Source organism: Pelophylax lessonae, assembly GCF_965119305.1.
Source record: "Pelophylax lessonae genome assembly, chromosome: 7".
Classification (NCBI taxonomy): domain Eukaryota; kingdom Metazoa; phylum Chordata; class Amphibia; order Anura; family Ranidae; genus Pelophylax; species Pelophylax lessonae.
This window is the reverse complement of record NC_138774.1, coordinates 164,511,736-164,534,872: the sequence shown is the minus strand read 5'-3', so window position 1 is coordinate 164,534,872 and position 23,137 is coordinate 164,511,736. Positions and strand designations below refer to the sequence as shown.

At 39.1% G+C, this 23,137-nt stretch overlaps 1 protein-coding gene across 5 annotated transcripts in view; it reads left to right on the top strand.

The window, feature by feature from the left end:
* The window catches only part of GRIA3 (glutamate ionotropic receptor AMPA type subunit 3), a 427,883-nt gene that overhangs the window by 334,287 nt on the left and 70,459 nt on the right, over positions 1 to 23,137 (top strand). For all 5 annotated transcript variants that reach the window (XR_014225478.1, XM_082263155.1, XM_082263154.1 and 2 more), the window contains exons 6-7: positions 2,561 to 2,722; positions 5,867 to 6,034. Coding sequence is in view for 4 of the 5 variants with exons in the window: in XM_082263155.1 (XP_082119281.1) it covers positions 2,561 to 2,722; positions 5,867 to 6,034 (330 nt within the window). In the remaining variant the exon portion in view is untranslated. The remainder of the gene's footprint in view (positions 1 to 2,560; positions 2,723 to 5,866; positions 6,035 to 23,137) is intronic.

The window sequence follows — 23,137 nt, the reverse complement described above, 5'->3', positions numbered from 1 at the left end:
AATCAATGGGACCCGAACTTCGGTAATCAAAAAACACAATTTTTAAGCCCTAAAACCCAATAAATGCCCCTAAAAAGTGCCTAGGGTTCTGGGTCATGCCCCATTAACTATTAATCACACAAAAAAAAGTTCTTAAAAATTGTCATTTTTGATAAAAAAGCCAATTATTGAAAAAATTAAAAAAAAAAAAAGAGATTTTTTGATTTTTACTTTGGATTTCAGATCTGGGGGGTCTAAAAAGTGTACATGTGAAGTTGCAGCTCTGTAGCATGTCCAGAACCATAAAAAAAGATCGTTTGTATTAGAAAACTTTCTGACAGGGGGTTTGCTTCGCTGCTGTAACACCTTGCCGGTTTAATAGAAGGCATTTTTTTGAGTTCTTTGCAGTCAGGAAAAACATCTGAACTTGTGTATAGTGGTACTGTGCACAAGTTCTGATGTTTTGCCTGCCTCCAAAAACCCCCAAAAAATGCCAGCAAAAACACACCTGGGCATTTTTTTTTTGACGCTAGCGTTTTTTTTGGCATTTTTTGGGGTTCTTTTGAGGCAGGCAAAACATCTGAACTTGTGTATAGTGGTATATATACACACATCCATATATTTATATACACAGCTATACATATATAGGTGTGATAGTAGCAGAAATATATTACTGTAAATGATTTCATTAGCGCAAGCATATATTTCTGCTACTATCACACCTATATATGTCTAGGTGTGTATATAAATATATGGATGTGTGTATATACACCATTCTCCTGCCCCCTCAATTGGCTTTTGCTAATGGTTCTGGTCCAATCACGGGCCAAGGCCTATATATAACCTCAATGAGATTTATTCCCTATGAGGCTGGGTTCACACATATGCGAATTGTATGGGGGTTTCCCCGCATCCAATTCACATGACAGGCAAGTGTGTTTTTCAAGTGAAAGAAAGCACATTTTATCCTCAGAAACCTGAACTTTTAGTTGATCCAGAGGAAGGCAAAAAAAATTAAAAAAAACTTTGCTTAATTTGCCCTAAAGGAGAAATATGCATTACTGATTCCCATAGGCAATCACATAATGGCCTAGATAATCTGCAATTTTATTTCTTAATAATACCAGTGGCCATTTATATTACTACTCTAATAATTGTCTAAACCTGGCACAATGATACATAGTCCCCTTTCACACTGTCCGCTCTGTCGGCAGACTCCGTTTTTCTCAGCGGTGGATTGATCCGCCGATCCCCCGTTGAGCAGCTGGATGGCAGCTCCATCTCTGCTCTGTGTGCGGAGATGGAGCTGTCAGGTCCCCGCTGTCCTCTATGGGGAAATCGGATAAGAACGAACCGCCTGTCCGTTCTCATCCGATCCCATCCGATCCGCCAGATGGGTGGAAAATATGGTTTCAATTCGTCCAGATATGACAGACAGGATAAGATTGGATGTCAGCGGACATGTCTCCGCTGACATCCGCTGCCCCATATAGATGCATGGGGCATCCATTCAGATCCACCTGAAAAAGCATGTGTGATAGGGGCCTTAGGGAATATGCACATGATAAACTTTGTCATTAGCTTAGACCTAGGGTTGGTAGGTGGTAGAGACTAGAGGTTGATATACTAAAGGCAAATAGACTGTGCACTTTGCAAAGTACAATTGCACACTGCAAGTGAAGTTGCTCTAGAGCTTAGTAAATTAGGTAAATCTTAATTTTGCAAAGAATACCCAAGCACATGCAAGGAAAATAAAAAAGAACAGCATTTTTGTTTGCACGTGATTAGATGATGCAAGTCAGCCAAGCTTCTGCTCATTTACTAAGCTCTGGAGCAATTGTTCTGCAGAGTGCAAATGCACTTTACAAAGTGCACAGTCTATTTGCCTTTAGTAAATCAACCCCCTATCTGTGTTTCTATCCTACTGCAGCAGTACACCAGGCTTTGTACATGGGATTTTTTTCTGCAGCTGGTAATAGTCCCCTTTGGAGTGGTGGACATGGAACAACTGCCCCATTTGCCTTATGATGGTTGCACAAAGTACATCATAAACTTTACTACTTCATGATACAAACTTCTAGAAAATGGCCCTGGCATTAAAGGGTAAATTTTCATTAAATCAAATGCAGTGTAATTGTAATATAATTGTATTCGATGACAAAACACAAGTTCATCAATTTCACAGGAATATAAAAAATCTTTTCAAATTGTGGCACGGTTCTTATTATTACAGAGAAACTAGACTTTTGAGTAACATAACACAATGGTCTGTTAGATGCTGTATTATAAAACACAAGTCAGGACAGGCTGGCCACAGGCCTTATTGCAACATTATATGGTTCTAGGCTTGGCAGACCATGATTAGCAGATTTTTTATGTGTGGACAAGAAGATGGCTTTTGACCTCTCATAACTAATAGCAATGTTCAGAAGAAATAAAGCAACCTGGTTTATTGGTTAAACACCCATCTGGCCTACCTCATAAAAGGCATGTTAAAATTTCATAAACATCCTAGTTTTGTTACAAAAATTGATCCAGTCAGGAAATGATCTTTTTGTCATTTTATTTTCTACAAACACAGGGGTTTACAGGCATTTCATTGGAGAGAGTCATGCATGGTGGAGCTAACGTCACTGGATTTCAGATTGTGAACAATGAGAACCCTCTTGTCCAGCAGTTTGTACAGCGATGGGTACGTCTGGATGAACGAGAGTTCCCTGAAGCAAGGAATTCCCCATTAAAGGTATAGTATTCCTCTCTGACTGTAGTTTCTTATTAACATATCTACCTCCTACTCATTATAAAAACAAAACATGCATATATTATTTTCCAGACAGCTAATAAGTCTTGTAATTGCACTTTTTCCTATTCTTTGTGAATGAACAGCACAAACTGCAACTTTCAGCACTATCATAAGGAAAAACACACCACAACAGCTGCAGTTCACAGAGATAAAGCCTCTTGGTACCTGTTACAGCTTTTCTATTTAATCTTTATAGTTATAGAGGGAAAGCCTATATGTAGCCTATACACACTTGAAGAAGGGCAGGGACTGCATGCTTAAAACCTTTCAAACACTTAAGATAGTAAACCATTCCTTATTTCATCATCACACTCCACTTAGTTCACCCAATCTGGCTAATCACCTTGGGACTGGGTATATTCTGGAAAGTCTGACACACTCGCTCCATCATTGTAGGTGATGACTTTATTGTGTAACTGAATATATTTTAGGGTGAAAACTTTGAAAACACATCTTCTTCAGGCATAGGTTTTTACAAATAGCTGGAAACTCTTACTTATATACCTATAAGTACAATGGACATCAAAGAACATAGGTTCATAAAACAAACAGCACATCATGTAGCCAATAAAAGTATCATTTATATTTTAACTTTTCTACAAATGTTTGTGCATCAGATACATGACTCTCTTTCTTCTCACTCTCACCTCCATACTCTTAGTTTATTCACCTATTTTCTTAAGTCATGTTCTCTTGGTGCATTGGAAAGACAGGGAACCCCCAACATATAGTATGACAAATCTTATCACTAATAGTTGTAAATAGAATCATACATTAGGTTCACGGGTGCAATGAAGATGAAGATACACAGTACAGACTCTGGAAGTATGCTCCCATTAACATGCAAAAGTGCATTCTGACTGCAAATTGTGGAGAGCCCATATTGGGGTAAACTGAGTGTTGTTTTTTTTTTTACTTTAAAACGACCAATCCTCAAACGTATGCCCAAAGCTGGCTAGAAACACTAATAATGCATCACACAGTACTGAGCTCTCTCTGGTGCAAGGGCCTATAGTAATTGCTATATTATATATATTTTAAAATCTTGGTTGTTTCCTAACAATTGACCATGTATACAATGTAATGTCCATTCTTAACTTTATATCTAATATAAAAAGTGTCATTTTTAAATAAAGAAAAGCAGATTTTAATTGCACAGTTCATGTTTAAAAAAGGTAGTGTAATAATTTACTTCTTATCCAATATTTTTAATTATATAAAAATGTGTAATAACAGTTGAGTAATTTCAGTAATACTGCAATGAATATGTATACTGTGTTAACTGTAAGTATATTTAAATCTTTCAATTACATTTCATAGAGTCTTGATTGTTTAATTAAAGAAATAAAATGTGTACCCTTGCCTTAATCAAAATACAGTAAAAAGCAATCAAAACAAATTAAGCTATCCTCTGTTCTTCATATCCACTGTGCTTAAAAATGTTCTTGAAATTACCAGTTTGAAATATAGTTCATCTGTAATGGCCAACGATTACAATTTTTTACAAATTCAATAACGTTCAATCAATTTTAAAAACAGTCAAAAAGATCAAAGAAAGGTATCAACTAAATCCTCCTGTATTGAATTGTATTGTCAAAAAACAACAATATCTCTCCTGCGCTCAAGTGGTATGTGGGAAGGTGAATCTTCTAGGCGGCTTTATGACACAAAAGAAGTGGTCTTGCTGCCCCCCTCAGGACCAAGGGTATCCAAGAGGCACTACAAGAAAACAACAAGAGAAGGGCGCACCGACCTTGTGCATTACCACTTAAAAGTTTATTAAAATCAAAGAAGGGTAGCGTACAATATACTCACAAACGTAGCATATGAACAAGCATATAGGAAATGGGCACCGCTCTCTTCCAGGACACTTCTCTACTGCTGGATAGCGTGATGGCGTCCTCAAAACCTGATGTGGCTTACGCGTTTCGAGGGAGGACCCTCTTCCTCAGAGCCAAAATCGCCACACTGAATTGAATTGTATTGTAACTGTATTGTCTGCCCTCATATTGTAAAGCGCTGCGCAAACTGTCGGCGCTATATAAATCCTGTATAATAATAATAATAATCATCAACAGTTGCTTCAAAGCAACTATGAAGCAACCAAACTGCTGCCAGTGGGTTTCCTGAGCTAATCAGTTCAGTTGCTTTTGCCTGGACAGTTGGTAAAATGTTGTAAAAAAAATACCTGAGAATCTATGTATTTATGGGGCAGCATAAGTATGGACGCTAGTAAATAATGTGTATAATGTATTTACCCTTATTACTAACACTAGAATTTAGCAAGAATATCATAAATATTATGTCATATAAATGAAGTGTTTGCTGCTGGCATATAAAGTAGAGGGATGCATTAAAAAAATTATTTCAAATTAAAGAAAAAAAATGAAAAAAATTGGGGAAAAAATGCTAGAAGGTAGAGTTTTTGTTAGAAGAAACTTTTCAGGTGTGTTTGGCAAAATAAACAAAAAAAAAAAAAAAAATAAAAACCTTTACCTGTTTGCTAGCATTTCTGTTAAATACACACTACCTGCACATTGTGTACATTCACGTAAGATGCTGAAGAGTTGAGCCAGATGCTATGAATCTGCAATTCCTTTTCCTTATCATTAGCCAAAAATGCCAAGAAGGGAGATGCCAGATGTGGAAGAAGAATCAGAGAAGATGGCTGTGACAGCAACAGTAACTGTAGAGCTGTCTGTGGGCAGCCTCAGAGATAGATTTTTCATAATTTGCAAGTATGCTGCGCATACTTGCATATTTTGGGTAGTACTTCCACAACCACCCTCCCTTCCCATCACAGCTCAGTTCCACTTCAAATTCTTCAGTATTAATACTTGTCAGAGGTATGAACAACCACAGAAATGTTATGCTAATGGTAAAAACATCTAAATGGACAGAAATGCAAAATGCCCTTTTATGGTTTTGGTAAACCCCCTATATCACAATAATTCATTGAAGCATAAATAACTGTAACCTTTTTATTCAAAAAGCAATATTAGTATTCAGGCATCTTCTCATTATTATTATTATACATACACTGTCTGAGACTGTGTGTCATGTATGCTTTTTGTTTATTATTAGTATACATCTGCACTGACCCATGATGCAGTCCTGGTAATTGCAGAAGCATTTCGATACTTAAGAAGGCAAAGAGTGGATGTCTCAAGAAGAGGGAGTGCTGGTGACTGCCTGGCAAATCCTGCAGTGCCTTGGAGCCAAGGGATAGATATTGAACGGGCTCTGAAAATGGTAACTATGACACATCTTCTTGGATAATAATATTTCTAGCTATAGAATTGTATTATATAGTAAATGTTTGTTTAGAAGAGTTTTCAGAGTCTGAAAAAAAATTAACATCCTCACATGCATGTAAAAATTAGCATTTTATTTTTTTTATAGAAAATTACTTAGAATCCTAAAACATTATATTTTTTTATGCAGAGGCCCAGGAGAATAAAATGGCAGTTGTTGCAATTTTTTAAGGCAACACGATATTTGCACAGCCATTTTTAAACTGCAAACTTTTAGGAAAAAATACACTTTAATGAATTTTAGTGCACACAAACTCAATATAACAACCACAATTTTTGGTGAAATAGAACTGCAACAAACTATAGGTTAGTAGTTTAAAGTTACACAGAGGTCGGGCACTAGAAATATAGTCCTCACTTTGACATTTGCAATAATATCTCACATGTACAGTGCAGTTACTGTTTACATATGCGTAAAGGACCTGGGTGCGCATTCATATTTCTGCGTAAACACGGGGGATATTTATTATGTTTATGTATGTATGTATGTATGTATGTTTATTTTATCTAAATGTATTTTTTTATACTGTAACTTTATTTTTTTATTGAACTTTATTGCTATCACAAGGGATGAACATCCCATGGATAGCGCAGGCCATGACAGGCCCTCTTTATGGAGAGCTCTGGGGTCTATTAGACCCCAGATCTCTCCTCTGGCCTCCAAATTATCTGATCAAACTAAGATCAGATGCTTTACAAGCTGTTAATGGCTTGTAAACAAACAAACTGAAACTGGAAGTGGCAAAATCATTTTCATTTCTGGTTTCTGATGTCACAGAGGGGGAGAAAAAACAAAAATTCCACTCACTCTGTGTAATGTATCTGACGAGACCAATGACATTGGTACCAGACTCCCCGGTTTGAACAGTAAAGTCTGGTAAATGCGGCGGTTGGCCCCCTTCTGCCGCCTGTAAAAGTAATTAGGCGGCTGTATAGACATTCAGGTCACTTTTACTCTAAAGAGAATTTCTGGCTGAAGAAAATAATTTCTGGATCATGGCTGCAGCCATGACCCAAATGTCAGCACGACTTCCCGAAGAGGTATATGAATGTACATCGGTCGGCAAGTGGTTAAGTTAATGTTTGAGTATAGGCCCATATTAGGCATTATAGGCATTGTCTCAGAACTCAGACTATCACCAAATAAGGTAGATAAAAAGAAAAAATCAGCACAAAAATACTCTCTATGTATAATGCCCTAAATATATATATATATATATATATATATATATATATATATATATATATATATATATATATATATCACCCAAAATGTTATAACTGCAAGAAGTGCACCGTGCTCAAAATATTATTAAATCCTCATATCATCTACAGTGTGCAAAAATATTCTCCAAAATATTTCTGCAAATATATGCAAACAATCTATATAAATTATCAGCAATTCATATACTTGACAAACTCAGTTCAATAAATACACATAAAATTCATAAATATTTAAATATTAGTGGGCATTAAAAAAAGGCCTAAAAAAAGTCCAATAAAGTGCAAAAAATGTGTGAAAAAATGTGCAAAAAAAGTGCAAATAAATATTTGTAGTGACAAATGTTCAACAGAAGGTGTGCACCAAAAAACACCCTGTATGCTGCTTCCACCAACCATCCCAAACTGACTCACCAGATGGAGTGGCTGGTAAGATTATAAATAGTGTTGAGCGAACACGGACTGTATTATTCGTGTTCGTACCGAATAATTGGATTTTTTGTACCCGAACACGGACACGGACACTTTACTGTATGTTCGGGTAAAAATCCGTGTTCGGTCGTTTTATTTCCGGGTTTTGCATGCTTTGGCGCTCTTTTCATGGCGGGCTTTCAACAGCCAATCAACAATCGTTTAACTGGTGTGCCTTAAGCCATCCCAGCCATGCCTGCAAATGTCTCAGTAGCTGTGATTGGCCGTCTGAAGCATGTGACCAAGTCTTTATAAGTTCGAGGCAGCCGCAGCGGCGTCATTATGCTGCTTAGATTCAGGGACAGAGCACACATCAACGTGCTGGCTGCTGATTAGGGAAAGATAGGCAGGAAAAAACCATTTGTGTCCGGATAGAATTGAGGGACAGGTCGGAGTGTTTAGGCAGGGGGAGTTGTAGGCATTTTAGGGATAGAGTCTGCTGAATTATAGGGTCAGTGTCTTCTACAAACTACAATCGATATTGCTGTGTGGGGGGTGGGGTCTGCACTCAATCCTGATCTACGATCTCTTCTCAATCCTGTTAGGGACAGAGTCTGCTGAATTTTAGGGAAACTGTGTTCTACAAACTACAATCGATATTGCTGTGTGGTGTGGGATTGGAGATAGGCAGGTGTCAGTGATCCACATCCATTTTTCTGTGTGTGAGCTGCAGTGAACACAATCTTTTTGGGCTGCAGTGAACACAATCTTTTTGGGCTGCAGTGAACACAATCTTTTTGGGCTGCAGTGAACACAATCTTTTTGGGCTGCAGTGAACACAATCTTTTTGGGCTGCAGTGAACACAATCTTTTTGGGGTGCAGTGAACAAAATCTTTTTGGGGTGCAGTGAACACAATCCTTTTTGGTGTGCAGTGAACACAATCTTTGTGGGGTGCAGTGAACAAAATCCTTTGTGGGGTGCAGTGAACACAATCTTTTTGGGGTGCAGTGAACAAAATCCTTTTTGGGGTGCAGTGAACAACATCCTTTTTGGGGTGCAGTGAACACAATCTTTTTGGGGTGCAGTGAACAAAATCCTTTGTGGGGTGCAGTGAACACAATCTTTTTGGGGTGCAGTGAACACAATCTTTTTGGGGTGGAGTGAACAACATCCTTTTTGGGGTGCAGTGAACAAAATCCTTTTTGGGGTGCAGTGAACAAAATCATTTTTGGGGTGCAGTGAACACAATCTTTTTGGGGTGCAGTGAACACAATCTTTGTGGGGTGCAGTGAACACAATCTTTTTGGGGTGGAGTGAACAACATCCTTTTTGGGGTGCAGTGAACAACATCCTTTTTGGGGTGCAGTGAACAACATCCTTTTTGGGGTGCAGTGAACACAATCTTTGTGGGGTACAGTGAACAGAATCTTTGTGGGGTGCAGTGAACACAATCTTTGGGGGGTACAGTGAACACAATCTTTGTGAGGTGCAGTGAACACAATCTTTGTGGGGTGCAGTGAACACAATCATTGTGGGGTGCAGTGAACTCAATCTTTGTGGGGTACAGTGAACACAATCTCATACTTCTGAAGGTTTGAGGGTGCTGCCTGTTCCATACTCCCCCTACTCCTCATCTAGCCTTTTAGGGGTACAAACAATAGTAATTGGGGCCTAGTGTGGTTGTGTACGTGTGATATACATACACTTTTTTGGGATCATATTTTCTATTCCGCTATTTAATCAAAAACCTTTGGGGATCAGTTAAATTGGGGGATAGTCTGTGTTGGTACGTGTGAGAGAGATCCACCTTTCCAAGTTGTTGGGGTTCATCTCATACTTCTGAAGGTTTGAGGGTGCTGCCTGTTCCATACTCCCCCTACTCCTAGCCTTTTAGGGGTACAAACAATAGTAATTGGGGCCTAGTGTGGTTGTGTACGTGTGATATACATACACTTTTTTGGGATCATATTTTCTATTCCGCTATTTAATCAAAAACCTTTGGGGATCAGTTAAATTGGGGGATAGTCTGTGTTGGTACGTGTGAGAGAGATCCACCTTTCCAAGTTGTTGGGGTTCATCTCATACTTCTGAAGGTTTGAGGGTGCTGCCTGTTCCATACTCCCCCTACTCCTAGCCTTTTAGGGGTACAAACAATAGTAATTGGGGCCTAGTGTGGTTGTGTACGTGTGATATACATACACTTTTTTGGGATCATATTTTCTATTCCGCTATTTAATCAAAAACCTTTGGGGATCAGTTAAATTGGGGGATAGTCTGTGTTGGTACGTGTGAGAGAGATCCACCTTTCCAAGTTGTTGGGGTTCATCTCATACTTCTGAAGGTTTGAGGGTGCTGCCTGTTCCATACTCCCCCTACTCCTAGCCTTTTAGGGGTACAAACAATAGTAATTGGGGCCTAGTGTGGTTGTGTACGTGTGATATACATACACTTTTTTGGGATCATATTTTCTATTCCGCTATTTAATCAAAAACCTTTGGGGATCAGTTAAATTGGGGGATAGTCTGTGTTGGTACGTGTGAGAGAGATCCACCTTTCCAAGTTGTTGGGGTTCATCTCATACTTCTGAAGGTTTGAGGGTGCTGCCTGTTCCATACTCCCCCTACTCCTAGCCTTTTAGGGGTACAAACAATAGTAATTGGGGCCTAGTGTGGTTGTGTACGTGTGATATACATACACTTTTTTGGGATCATATTTTCTATTCCGCTATTTAATCAAAAACCTTTGGGGATCAGTTAAATTGGGGGATAGTCTGTGTTGGTACGTGTGAGAGAGATCCACCTTTCCAAGTTGTTGGGGTTCATCTCATACTTCTGAAGGTTTGAGGGTGCTGCCTGTTCCATACTCCCCCTACTCCTAGCCTTTTAGGGGTACAAACAATAGTAATTGGGGCCTAGTGTGGTTGTGTACGTGTGATATACATACACTTTTTTGGGATCATATTTTCTATTCCGCTATTTAATCAAAAACCTTTGGGGATCAGTTAAATTGGGGGATAGTCTGTGTTGGTACGTGTGAGAGAGATCCACCTTTCCAAGTTGTTGGGGTTCATCTCATACTTCTGAAGGTTTGAGGGTGCTGCCTGTTCCATACTCCCCCTACTCCTCATCTAGCCTTTTAGGGGTACAAACAATAGTAATTGGGGCCTAGTGTGGTTGTGTACGTGTGATATACATACACTTTTTTGGGATCATATTTTCTATTCCGCTATTTAATCAAAAACCTTTGGGGATCAGTTAAATTGGGGGATAGTCTGTGTTGGTACGTGTGAGAGAGATCCACCTTTCCAAGTTGTTGGGGTTCATCTCATACTTCTGAAGGTTTGAGGGTGCTGCCTGTTCCATACTCCCCCTACTCCTAGCCTTTTAGGGGTACAAACAATAGTAATTGGGGCCTAGTGTGGTTGTGTACGTGTGATATACATACACTTTTTTGGGATCATATTTTCTATTCCGCTATTTAATCAAAAACCTTTGGGGATCAGTTAAATTGGGGGATAGTCTGTGTTGGTACGTGTGAGAGAGATCCACCTTTCCAAGTTGTTGGGGTTCATCTCATACTTCTGAAGGTTTGAGGGTGCTGCCTGTTCCATACTCCCCCTACTCCTCATCTAGCCTTTTAGGGGTACAAACAATAGTAATTGGGGCCCAGTGTGGTTGTGTACGTGTGATATACATACACTTTTTTGGGATCATATTTTCTATTCCGCTATTTAATCAAAAACCTTTGGGGATCAGTTAAATTGGGGGATAGTCTGTGTCGGTACGTGTGAGAGAGATCCACCTTTCCAAGTTGTTGGGGTTCATCTCATACTTCTGAAGGTTTGAGGGTGCTGCCTGTTCCATACCCCCCCTACTCCTCATCTAGCCTTTTAGGGGTACAAACAATAGTAATTGGGGCCTAGTGTGGTTGTGTACGTGTGATATACATACACTTTTTTTGGATCATATTTTCTATTCCGCTATTTAATCAAAAACCTTTGGGGATCAGTTAAATTGGGGGATAGTCTGTGTCGGTACGTGTGAGAGAGATCCACCTTTCCAAGTTGTTGGGGTTCATCTCATACTTCTGAAGGTTTGAGGGTGCTGCCTGTTCCATACCCCCCCTACTCCTCATCTAGCCTTTTAGGGGTACAAACAATAGTAATTGGGGCCTAGTGTGGTTGTGTACGTGCGAGATACATACACTTTTTTTGATCATATTTCCTATTCCGCTATTCAATAAAAACCTTTGAGGATCAATTGAATTGCGGGATAGTCTGTGTCGGTACGTGTGAGAGAGATCCACCTTTCCAAGTTGTTGGGGTTCATCTCATACTTCTGAAGGTTTGAGGGTGCTGCCTGTTCCATACTCCCCCTACTCCTCATCTAGCCTTTTAGGGGTACAAACAATAGTAATTGGGGCCCAGTGTGGTTGTGTACGTGTGATATACATACACTTTTTTGGGATCATATTTTCTATTCCGCTATTTAATCAAAAACCTTTGGGGATCAGTTAAATTGGGGGATAGTCTGTGTCGGTACGTGTGAGAGAGATCCACCTTTCCAAGTTGTTGGGGTTCATCTCATACTTCTGAAGGTTTGAGGGTGCTGCCTGTTCCATACCCCCCCTACTCCTCATCTAGCCTTTTAGGGGTACAAACAATAGTAATTGGGGCCTAGTGTGGTTGTGTACGTGTGATATACATACACTTTTTTTGGATCATATTTTCTATTCCGCTATTTAATCAAAAACCTTTGGGGATCAGTTAAATTGGGGGATAGTCTGTGTCGGTACGTGTGAGAGAGATCCACCTTTCCAAGTTGTTGGGGTTCATCTCATACTTCTGAAGGTTTGAGGGTGCTGCCTGTTCCATACCCCCCCTACTCCTCATCTAGCCTTTTAGGGGTACAAACAATAGTAATTGGGGCCTAGTGTGGTTGTGTACGTGCGAGATACATACACTTTTTTTGATCATATTTCCTATTCCGCTATTCAATAAAAACCTTTGAGGATCAATTGAATTGCGGGATAGTCTGTGTCGGTACGTGTGAGAGAGATCCACCTTTCCAAGTTGTTGGGGTTCATCTCATACTTCTGAAGGTTTGAGGGTGCTGCCTGTTCCATACTCCCCCTACTCCTCATCTAGCCTTTTAGGGGTACAAACAATAGTAATTGGGGCCCAGTGTGGTTGTGTACGTGTGATATACATACACTTTTTTTGGATCATATTTTCTATTCCGCTATTTAATTTAACTGGGCCTCCATGCGAGACCTGTGTGCCTTGTTGCGCTGTTTTGAGTACTCCACCAACATGGCCAGTGGCAATGACGCCGTTCTCAGCTTAACTATCCCACTTCTATGCCTCCTTGAAAAAACAATTCGGGCGATGATGGAAGAGGATGTGGCACAGGATGAGGAGGAGGAGGAGGATGAAGAGGTAACATTTCCAAGGCTTTCAGGGCAGTCATTCGCAAGGGGCTCCGAGGGTGGGTTCCTGCACACGCAAACGCCAGGGACGCAATTGTCCAGCAGGGGCACAGTTCTGGAGGATGAGGAGGATGAGGAGGAGGAGGAGCTGGAGGAGGAGATGGAACCATGTTTACAGCAGGGTGGCACCCAGGCCAGCTCATGGCCATCACTGGTGCGTGGCTGGGGGGATACAGAGGACACGGACGATACACCTCCCACAGAGGACAGCCTTTCGTTGCCTCTGGGCAGCCTGGCACACATGAGCGATTACATGCTGCAGTGTCTCCACAACGACCGCCGAGTTGCCCACATTCTAACTTGTGCTGATTACTGGGTGGCCACGCTGCTGGATCCCCGTTACAAGGACAACGTACCGTCCTTAATTCACTCACTGGAGCGCGATCGCAAGATGCGCGAGTACAAGCGCACGCTGGTAGACGCCATGCTGCTGGCATTCCCATCTGACAGCGGGGCCACAGTGGAAGCACAAGGCAGAGGAGGAGGAGGAGGAGGTCGCCAACGCAACCAGGGCACCGCCAGCACCTCAGAAGGCAGGGTTAGCATGGCCGAAATGTGGAAAAGCTTTGTCAGCACGCCACAACAAACAGCAGCACCAGCAGCTCAGATGGAACGTCTTAGCAGGAGGCAGCATTTTACCAACATGGTGGAGCAGTATGTGTGCACACGCCTACATGTAGTGAATGACGGGTCTGCCCCCTTCAACTTCTGGGTCTCCAAATTGGGCACATGGCTTGAGCTTGCCCTTTACGCCTTGGAGGTGCTGGCGTGCCCTGCAGCCAGTGTATTATCTGAACGGGTATTTAGCACGGCTGGGGGCGTTATAACAGACAAGCGCAGCCGCCTGTCCAGAGACAATGTGGACAAGCTCACGTTCATTAAAATGAACCAGGCATGGATCCCACGGGACTTTTCCGTACCTTATGCAGAATAGCAATGGATACCGACCTTACCCACCCATTGTTCCATTTTTGCTCTTTCTCACTCTTTTGGGGTGTACCCTCATTTAAAATTTTTGAAAAGAAGCAGTGTTGGCTACCTCGTCCTCCTCCTCAGGGCCAGATTAATGTAGGGGCTATTGGAGCTGCAGCTCCAGGCCCCTACCTTTTATATAGGCCCCGGGTTGGCCATATTCACTGTTACCGCTCTTCTGTCACTTGTAAACACAGAAGTCTGGCTTCTATGCTCGCTTCCCCAGGCAGCACCCTCAGAACCTCCCCACACAGCGTGAAGGCCGGACAAGGAGGGACAGTTGGCGATGCATGGATGTGTTTATGGGCTTCAGAGACAGCATCCCATGTTGAATTAGGCATGCATGGCTGCACCCTTCCTCCTCTGGGTGCATGGCAAGGCACGGCCCTTAAGGCCCTTCAAAATCCTCAGCACCAAGCCCATGATGCTGTTAATCCGGCCCTGGTCCTCCTCCACCGCCGCTTCCACCTGCACCGCCCATAGGTGTGCGCAGCCTATTGCATTAAGGTGTGCACCCCAAAGTTGAAATACACATGCATGTGTTTGCCAGCAGGGAGAGTAATGTATCGGGGCCATGTACCTGTAGGCAAGGAGAAATAGAGCAGAGCAGGTCCCAGGGAGATCTTTCCCATCTCCTCACTGGCAATGCTATGTGCCCTAGGTGATTAGGGTGTGCCCAGGCACACCCAGCACACCCTGTGCGCACGCCTATGTCACCGCCACATCCACCACCACCTCAACCTCCCTCCTACTCCATATGGGCCTCGTCCTTCCGAGATGAAGAAGAACATTGTTTTATTTTTCTGTTTTTTTTTTTGTTGTTTTAAGTTATTTCCCTATCCACATTTGTTTGCAGAGCACTTGCCATGCTCTTAATTACGTTTTGCTGCCATTTGCAGCACTCTAGCCCTTTCCTTTGGTGTTTTAGAGCCATTTTAGTGCCTTAAAGTTCGGGTCCCCATTGACTTCAATGGGGTTCGGTGTCCGGGAAAAGTTCGGTAAAAGTCCGGGACACGGACCCGGACTTTTTTTTAAAGTTCGGCCGAACCCGTCGAACACGGACATCTAGGTGTTCGCTCAACCCTAATTATAAACCAGCAATTAGACCTTTTCTATTATGTATATCCAATATGCAGGTCCGTAATCCACTCTAGTTAATCATCTTCAGACAAGCATTCACATATGGTCAAGCAGGGATGTATCCTATGTTAGGAGAAAAGATGAATCCACATAGCGTGATTCCGTAAAACACATAGGCTTTTATTCAATAAAAATGCAACTTACATTTAGTAAGTGCCATCCTGACACTAAGGGTTCCAGCATGAATTAAAATAAGTTAAAAGCAACCCAATAAGCACATTCCTCTGTGCTGAAAGCGTTTGTCTCCGGCTGCTATACTCCAAGCCATGAATCGAACATGCGCAGTATGTTCCACATCTTGGTCCCGCCCTACTAGTTTCATCATGCCATGTAAGGAAAGTGTATACTTAAAATCTGATTTTGGGTTAAAAACAAAGATTTTATAGTTATACAGTACAGTACACAGGATTTTAGTCTTTACCATGCATTATATGCCGCTACCTTTAGGTGATTGGACTCTGTCAAAAAAAGATAAGGCTGCAGGAACATCCCTTTATATACTAAAATAAAACAAGAAGTCACACTAATCTATATATACCTCAACAAGTGAAATTACAAAAAAAGATATGTTGAAAACAATAAATCAATATAGTGTTAAATCTTATCAAAATGAAAATGTTCTTGAACGGTGATTATTCTGAAAAAATATGGTGAGAGAAAGTCCATGTGAATACTGATTATATAGAAGACAAAGAGACGCTTCAAACAATTTCATCACCAAAGAACAAGGGATCCTCCTGCGACACCCATCACCTAGTAATGGAGACGCTTACCAGATGTCGTGGACCATCTATTTCTAGAATGGTCAAGCACGCTTCTGGATATGTTGACTTACCCACTGTGCCTTAGGGGACTGCACCAGAATGAAGTAGTGGGGAGAATATATAATGTTACTGGAATGCACTGGACCATACTCTAGGCATTCCCCGTGGCAAGGGGACAGTTGCCTTCTTAGAGGCTGTGCTGCACATTCAGTTTCATTCCACATCAATGCAACTCAAAATTCTGGCTACATGGAAAAAACAAAACAAAAAAAAAGAACCAGTCCCTGGACCACCCCAAGTGTCTGACCCCTAGGGATAGACTATTCCTAGCATGGTGGAATCCCAACTGAGCAATGGAGTCAAGGAAGTCCTTTCAGACTGATTGCACACTTTTTTCAGCTATAGAGTTTCTGATATTACCTCTATGCATCTGGTCTGTTCATTAGACAATGAATTAGTATAATAAACTCTTTACAGTCTCCAGTTTGCAATAACAATGTACAAGTAGCATTGGTTTCCTACAGGATGTGCATTTTGACATAGGCATGTGATGTAAAATACAAATCTTTTGGAATAAATAACAGTAAACCTCTATGTAATTAACTGTGTATTTAACTAATTGCCTGGAGTGCCACTTTAACTTAACATTAGGTTAACAAGAAAAAAACTGCTGCATTAAGTGAAGACTCATAGAGGTGCCTGCACATAGTGGCAGCAGACTCACAAACCTTGCTGCCCCGGGCTGCTATGACTCTGATTGTGCCAAAGACTGTCCAACCCTTCCTACCTCCTGCACATTCCTATTGTCCGATGAGGCTGCACATCATAGTGATGGGCCAGTGGGAATGTGTGAGGGTGAAAGCTTAGTAAACAAACTCACGCTACCTGAAAGTGTCAGAACCAAAATGATATTTGGCTATATCACTAGTATTTGGTAGGCTGCTGCAGGTATGTATGCTTAGTAAAACTTTACCTGCACCAGTTTTTTTTTATTTTATTTCAATACAGAGCTTCCTTAAACGGTAACTCCATTTTTGTGGGTAAAAAAAATAGCAAATAAAGAAAAAATAATATAGCATATACAATTGAGACACAAGTCAAATTGTGATGAAATGTTATGACCTTTCCTTTTCAATCTGCAGCCTCTGAAAATGTGATACAATATGGATATCGGAAGGTGTCATGTCAAAACATCCCCAGAAACATAATTTCCTGCTCCTGTGTTAGGCTTGCCAATTTTCCCAGAAGCCTGTCCTAAGATACAAATCAGATTTCAGGCATCCCCTGCTGCAAAAATTTCAATAGCAAATCACATCTAAAGGGATGCAGGCTCAGCAGCTTTCCTCATTAGAGCCCTGCAGGTGCACAGCTGATTGATAATTATGAAACCACTCCCATTAGGACAGACAAACACACAGGGATTTCTTCATAGTAACAAAAGGTAGAAATCTGCAACAAAGTTTATTAAAATCCTTGTAATATACATAGATCTCCCAGAGGGGAATGTTTTTTTTTTTTTCCCAATAAAAATGGAGTAACGCTTTAAAGAATACAGATTCAAATATAAGGAAATTAAACAAAACCACAGTGTGTTCTGTTTCCAACAAGAACTCTATTTAAAACAGAGTAATAAGCAAATACAATCCAGTAAGGGATAATACAGGTGAAATATACACAATATAGAAGGGAAATCTTCCAATGAGGGCACTTGTTCCTGTGACAACTTTCTAGGTGGGAATTTCCTGCACACTGGAAAGATATCCTCTCATTTCCTGTGGATTCTAAAGGACAGGACGCAAATGTAAATCTCCCTAATTAGGCAACAAAACAAAAAAAACACAGTTTTACCCTACTGTACTTTATCCAAAATGGAAAAAAAAAACATTTTGGGTTTTTATACACTTTATTATGCATAGGATAAACATACTTGAAGTATATCCCTCGGGCCAATTGGACCAAAATGATAATTTAGGATGATTAGGCAATTGTATATAAGTAAGAATGCAGCTACTATAGTAAAAATAGGAAGTGTAATGTATATAGCCACAAGTGGAGTTTTTTTTTTTTTTTTTTGTTTTTTATATATATTTTTTTTATTCTATATATTTTGTATATAGCCCTCCACTTGTGGCTATGTACATTACACTTTATTATGCATGCTAAAAAAAATCTAATAGTAAAGCTTACAAAATCTATAGCTCTATATACCTACAGAAAAACAACTCACTATATACCTGTATGCAGTATGTTTGTGTGTATTGTATGCTTATATTTTTTAAATCGGTATTGGAGGAAAAATTGTGATAAAAGCCAGGCAACTGCCGCTAGTTGGACAGTTTATACAAAATTAATTTCTCAATTTTTTTTATGAATTGCAAAATGAACATAGAAATCCTATTAGTATATTCTTATCGGGATCGGGATGTTGTGGTACTCAGATAATGAGAATCATGGGAAATGTAGTTCAGCAACATCTGGTGTGGCAAAGGTTCCTACACATGTTGTAATGATTTCTTGGATAATTAGAAATCATTATTCTGATGCATTTATATTCACATAAAACAAAGCCTGGTTAGAAAATGCAAACAGACTAGCGTGATATTCGGCTTATGTTTCTATGCAAGTTTTATTTGGCTTTGTTTTGGGAAAAGGAAAGTAAATAAGAAGATAACAGATTGTAAAAAGATTTGTGAAGCGTGAAAATTTCAGCTCTGCAAGGCTCATGTTTTTAGTATCACGACACAATGTGATTCTTATAGAAAGAGACATGTTTTTAGAATTGGGTGGCAGAAAATAAACCTGTGCTTCCCGAGAAAATATGATACTTTGCACTGCTTCACCCTGGACTTCCAGGCTGTGATCAAACAGTACATTATTTGTGTCATCATCAGCCTATGTTACTAGTCAAATCTACGTCTATGCTTTTTTGGCATCTCCCTAAAAATGTAAAAGACTAAAGGATGCCGATATTTTGCAGTTTCAATTGTTGCAGCTTTGTTTACAGTATGATAAGCACAGTAAGCAGCAGAAGTTTGACAGTGTAGTACTGTATTGTCTCCAAAAATAGAGGAAGAAGCCACTTTGAAGTAGTCTAAAAATTGTTGTAACTCAGTATATTTATGGCAAACAGAATAGCCAGAAAGAAAATTTTGACACAACTGTATGACATTTAACCAGACGAAGGGGTCTGTCTTGATATAAAAGTGTTGAAAAGGTTTTATTTATTCTAAAAAGAATATTCTGCAGAGTAAACGTATAGCCTTCCTTTTTGTATTCCATCCTCCTCATCTTGTAGTAATAAATGGCGATGATGGGACACAACTGCATCACATTTAACCAGACAAAGGGGTCTGTCTTGATATAAAAGTGTTGAAACGGTTTAATTTATTCTAAAGAATATTCTTCTAAGTAAACATATAGCCTTGATTTTTGGATTCCATCCTCCTCATCTTGTAGTAATAAATGGTGATGGTGGGACACAACTGTATCACATTTAACCAGACGAAGGGGTCTGTCTTGTTACAAAGTGTTGAAAAGGTTTAATTTATTCTAAAAAATATTCTACTAAGTAAACATATAGCCTTGATTTTTGGATTCCATCCTCCTCATCTTGTAGTAATAAATGGTGATGGTGGGACACAACTGTATCACATTTAACCAGACGAAGGGGTCTGTCTTGATATAAAAGTGTTGAAAAGGTTTTATTTATTCTAAAAAAAATATTCTGCTAAGTAAACGTATAGCCTTCCTTTTTGTATTCCATCCTCCTCATCTTGTAGTAATAAATGGCGATGATGGGACACAACTGCATCACATTTAACCAGACAAAGGGGTCTGTCTTGATATAAAAGTGTTGAAACGGTTTAATTTATTCTAAAGAATATTCTTCTAAGTAAACATATAGCCTTGATTTTTGGATTCCATCCTCCTCATCTTGTAGTAATAAATGGTGATGGTGGGACACAACTGTATCACATTTAACCAGACGAAGGGGTCTGTCTTGTTACAAAGTGTTGAAAAGGTTTAATTTATTCTAAAAAATATTCTACTAAGTAAACATATAGCCTTGATTTTTGGATTCCATCCTCCTCATCTTGTAGTAATAAATGGTGATGATGGGACACAACTGCATCACATTTAACCAGACGAAGGGGTCTGTCTTGATATAAAAGTGTTGAAACGGTTTAATTTATTCTAAAGAATATTCTTCTAAGTAAACATATAGCCTTCATTTTTGGATTCCATCCTCCTCATCTTGTAGTAATAAATGGTGATGATGGGACACAACTGTATCACATTTAACCAGACGAAGGGGTCTGTTTTGATATAAAAGTGTTGAAAAGGTTTAATTTATTCTAAAAAATATTCTACTAAGTAAACATATAGCCTTGATTTTTGGATTCCATCCTCCTCATCTTGTAGTAATAAATGGTGATGGTGGGACACAACTGTATCACATTTAACCAGACGAAGGGGTCTGTCTTGATATAAAAGTGTTGAAAAGGTTTAATTTATTCTAAAAAATATTCTACTAAGTAAACATATAGCCTTGATTTTTGGATTCCATCCTCCTCATTTTGTAGTAATAAATGGTGATGGTGGACATCTCTGCATATTCCCTTTTTCAGGCAATCTCCCTTTTTCTCTAAAAAAAAGTGCCATAGTTTATCAAATAAGGAAAGACCTAAAACTAAGGATTTCTATCTTTTTTTTGTACAGGACAACAGCAAATGTGTACAATTGATTTTGGTTAATATTGGAGGGATTAATCACCTAATCGCTTTGAATAGTTTTTGTTGTCAAATTGTCACAGAAAAAGATCCATCTCTTTCTTCTTTGGAATGTATGCAATATATAAATAAAGAATCAGAGAATGCAGCAGCAAGACAAGTACATCCTTGTAAAGGGCTCTGGGGTTGATTTACTAAAGCTGGAGAGTGCTAAATCAAGCAACACAAATTCATATAAAAATGAAGTGAAAGTTCATAAATCATATGTAAACAGTTCCAATAAAAAACAAAGTGAAAGTCCACTTTGCAAAGAATACCCAAACATGTACAAGGAAAAGTAAAAAAAAAAAAAGCAAAAGGTTTTTGTTTGCATATGATTGGATGATTTAGGTCAATACAACACCGCATATATATTTTCCCAGGCATCATTTTTCGTTGGAGAGAAATAATAGTAGGTTTAAGCAATATTAACAAATTACCAAACTCCTGGTGCTTAACCACATTTTATTGGATTGCTTTCTTATAGTTTTATATAGTGTATTTTTTTTTATACAGTATAACAGCACAGTACAACTGTTGCCTTCATCGACTACATTGGCAGTGTAGCATTTAGAAGAAGTATGGGCAGATTTGCTATCACCCGAAGACTGTTCATGTATGACCATCTTGTGACACATCTGAATAGGGGAGCTCACGTGACACTAAGGGGTTGATTTACTAAAGGCAAATAGACTGTACAAAGTGCAGTTGTACTCTGTAATTGCAGTTGCTCCAGGACTTAGCAAACGAGGAAAGCTTCACTTTGAAAAGAATACCCAATCATGTGCAAGAAAAAAAAAAAACAGCACTTTTGCTTGCACATTATTGGATGATGAAAGTCAGCCGAGCTTCTGCTCATTTACTAAGCTCTGGTGCAACTGATCTTGCAGCATTCAACTGTACTTTGCAAAGTTCACAGTCTATTTGCCTTTAGTAAATCAACCTTTAAAATGTGCAGTAAGCATGAGCAAAAATGTCCACAATTGTTAAATAAAGAAAGAGTTTCTGTTTCTTATTACACACAAGTAATTTATATCAAGACATTGCTTTTTTATTAAACTGTAAAGGTACCATAACATTGTAATGACATTCATTCGCTTATTGAAAAATAGCCACAGAAAAGCGTGGATACATGCTAATACAGATTTGGCCTTATGTACTGTACACACTTCAAAATCTGATAAAGAACAAACTGTCCATGAGCAAACCCCAGCTGGGTCAGATGCCCCAGCTTTTACATGCATGGCTTGCCTTAATATACTGTTTATTCTAAAACACTGACAGCCTTAAAATACAAATAATCCTCACATCTTCACTGAAACAGTAGACGGTCTTGACGCATTCAAATATGAATAAATTAAAAACTTTCCATTTTCTCTAATACTACACATTAATATGTAATTGTTTTAAGAGATAAAAGTTTGAATGTTTTTCAAATCATCACAATATTCAGCACCTTATAGGCAGTAAGTAACCTCTCTGTTATAAATGTTTAAAAGATATATATATTGTTTGCATTGCTTACTGGTATATGGTTGAGTAGTAAAAGATTGCTTCAGTAGCTCGGGTAATTACCCTTACATAAATGATTTCAATGGCTTCAGGCACTTTTTTTCCTCATTTTAAAATTTTCAGAATTTCTCTTTTTTACATGCATAGAATGTTTTAAGAAACTCTGCAATACACAGTTAGGTTGTCATTGTGAGCCGGAGATTCCAAAATTTGAGATTTCACTGCAGTTACCCATTTTTCAATAACAATATTGAAGAGGTAGACTAATCCTGTGGCTCACTACATGAGGGAAATAGCCAGGTATACTGTAGACTGAGCAAGATATGTACATTTTAGCTTTAAAAAATAACTTTCCTTAATATAATATAATGATCCAAAAGCTTTGCCTTTTGATCATTTAAGCTGGCCATTCATGGATAGAAAGTTGTTCGAAAAACCTTTTTAAAGATCTATCGAATGATTGTGTGATAATGCCATTATTGTATCTAATTGTTTCCCACATATTATTAATCAATAACGGCATAAATGGTAAATTTTTTGTCGATCAATGCACATGTGCTGTATGTTTTTGTAATTATTTACAATCGATTTCCCTATCAAGGTTTAGAAAATCGTTTGATTATGCAACGAGATTTTGACATGATGGATATTTCTTTTGGCATAAAACTTTGCATTTGGAGAATCAAAATGTGCCAACTAACGTCTCTAAATTCGAACAATCAGGATTGTTAAACGTTTTTTCAAATGATTTTCTAGCCACGTA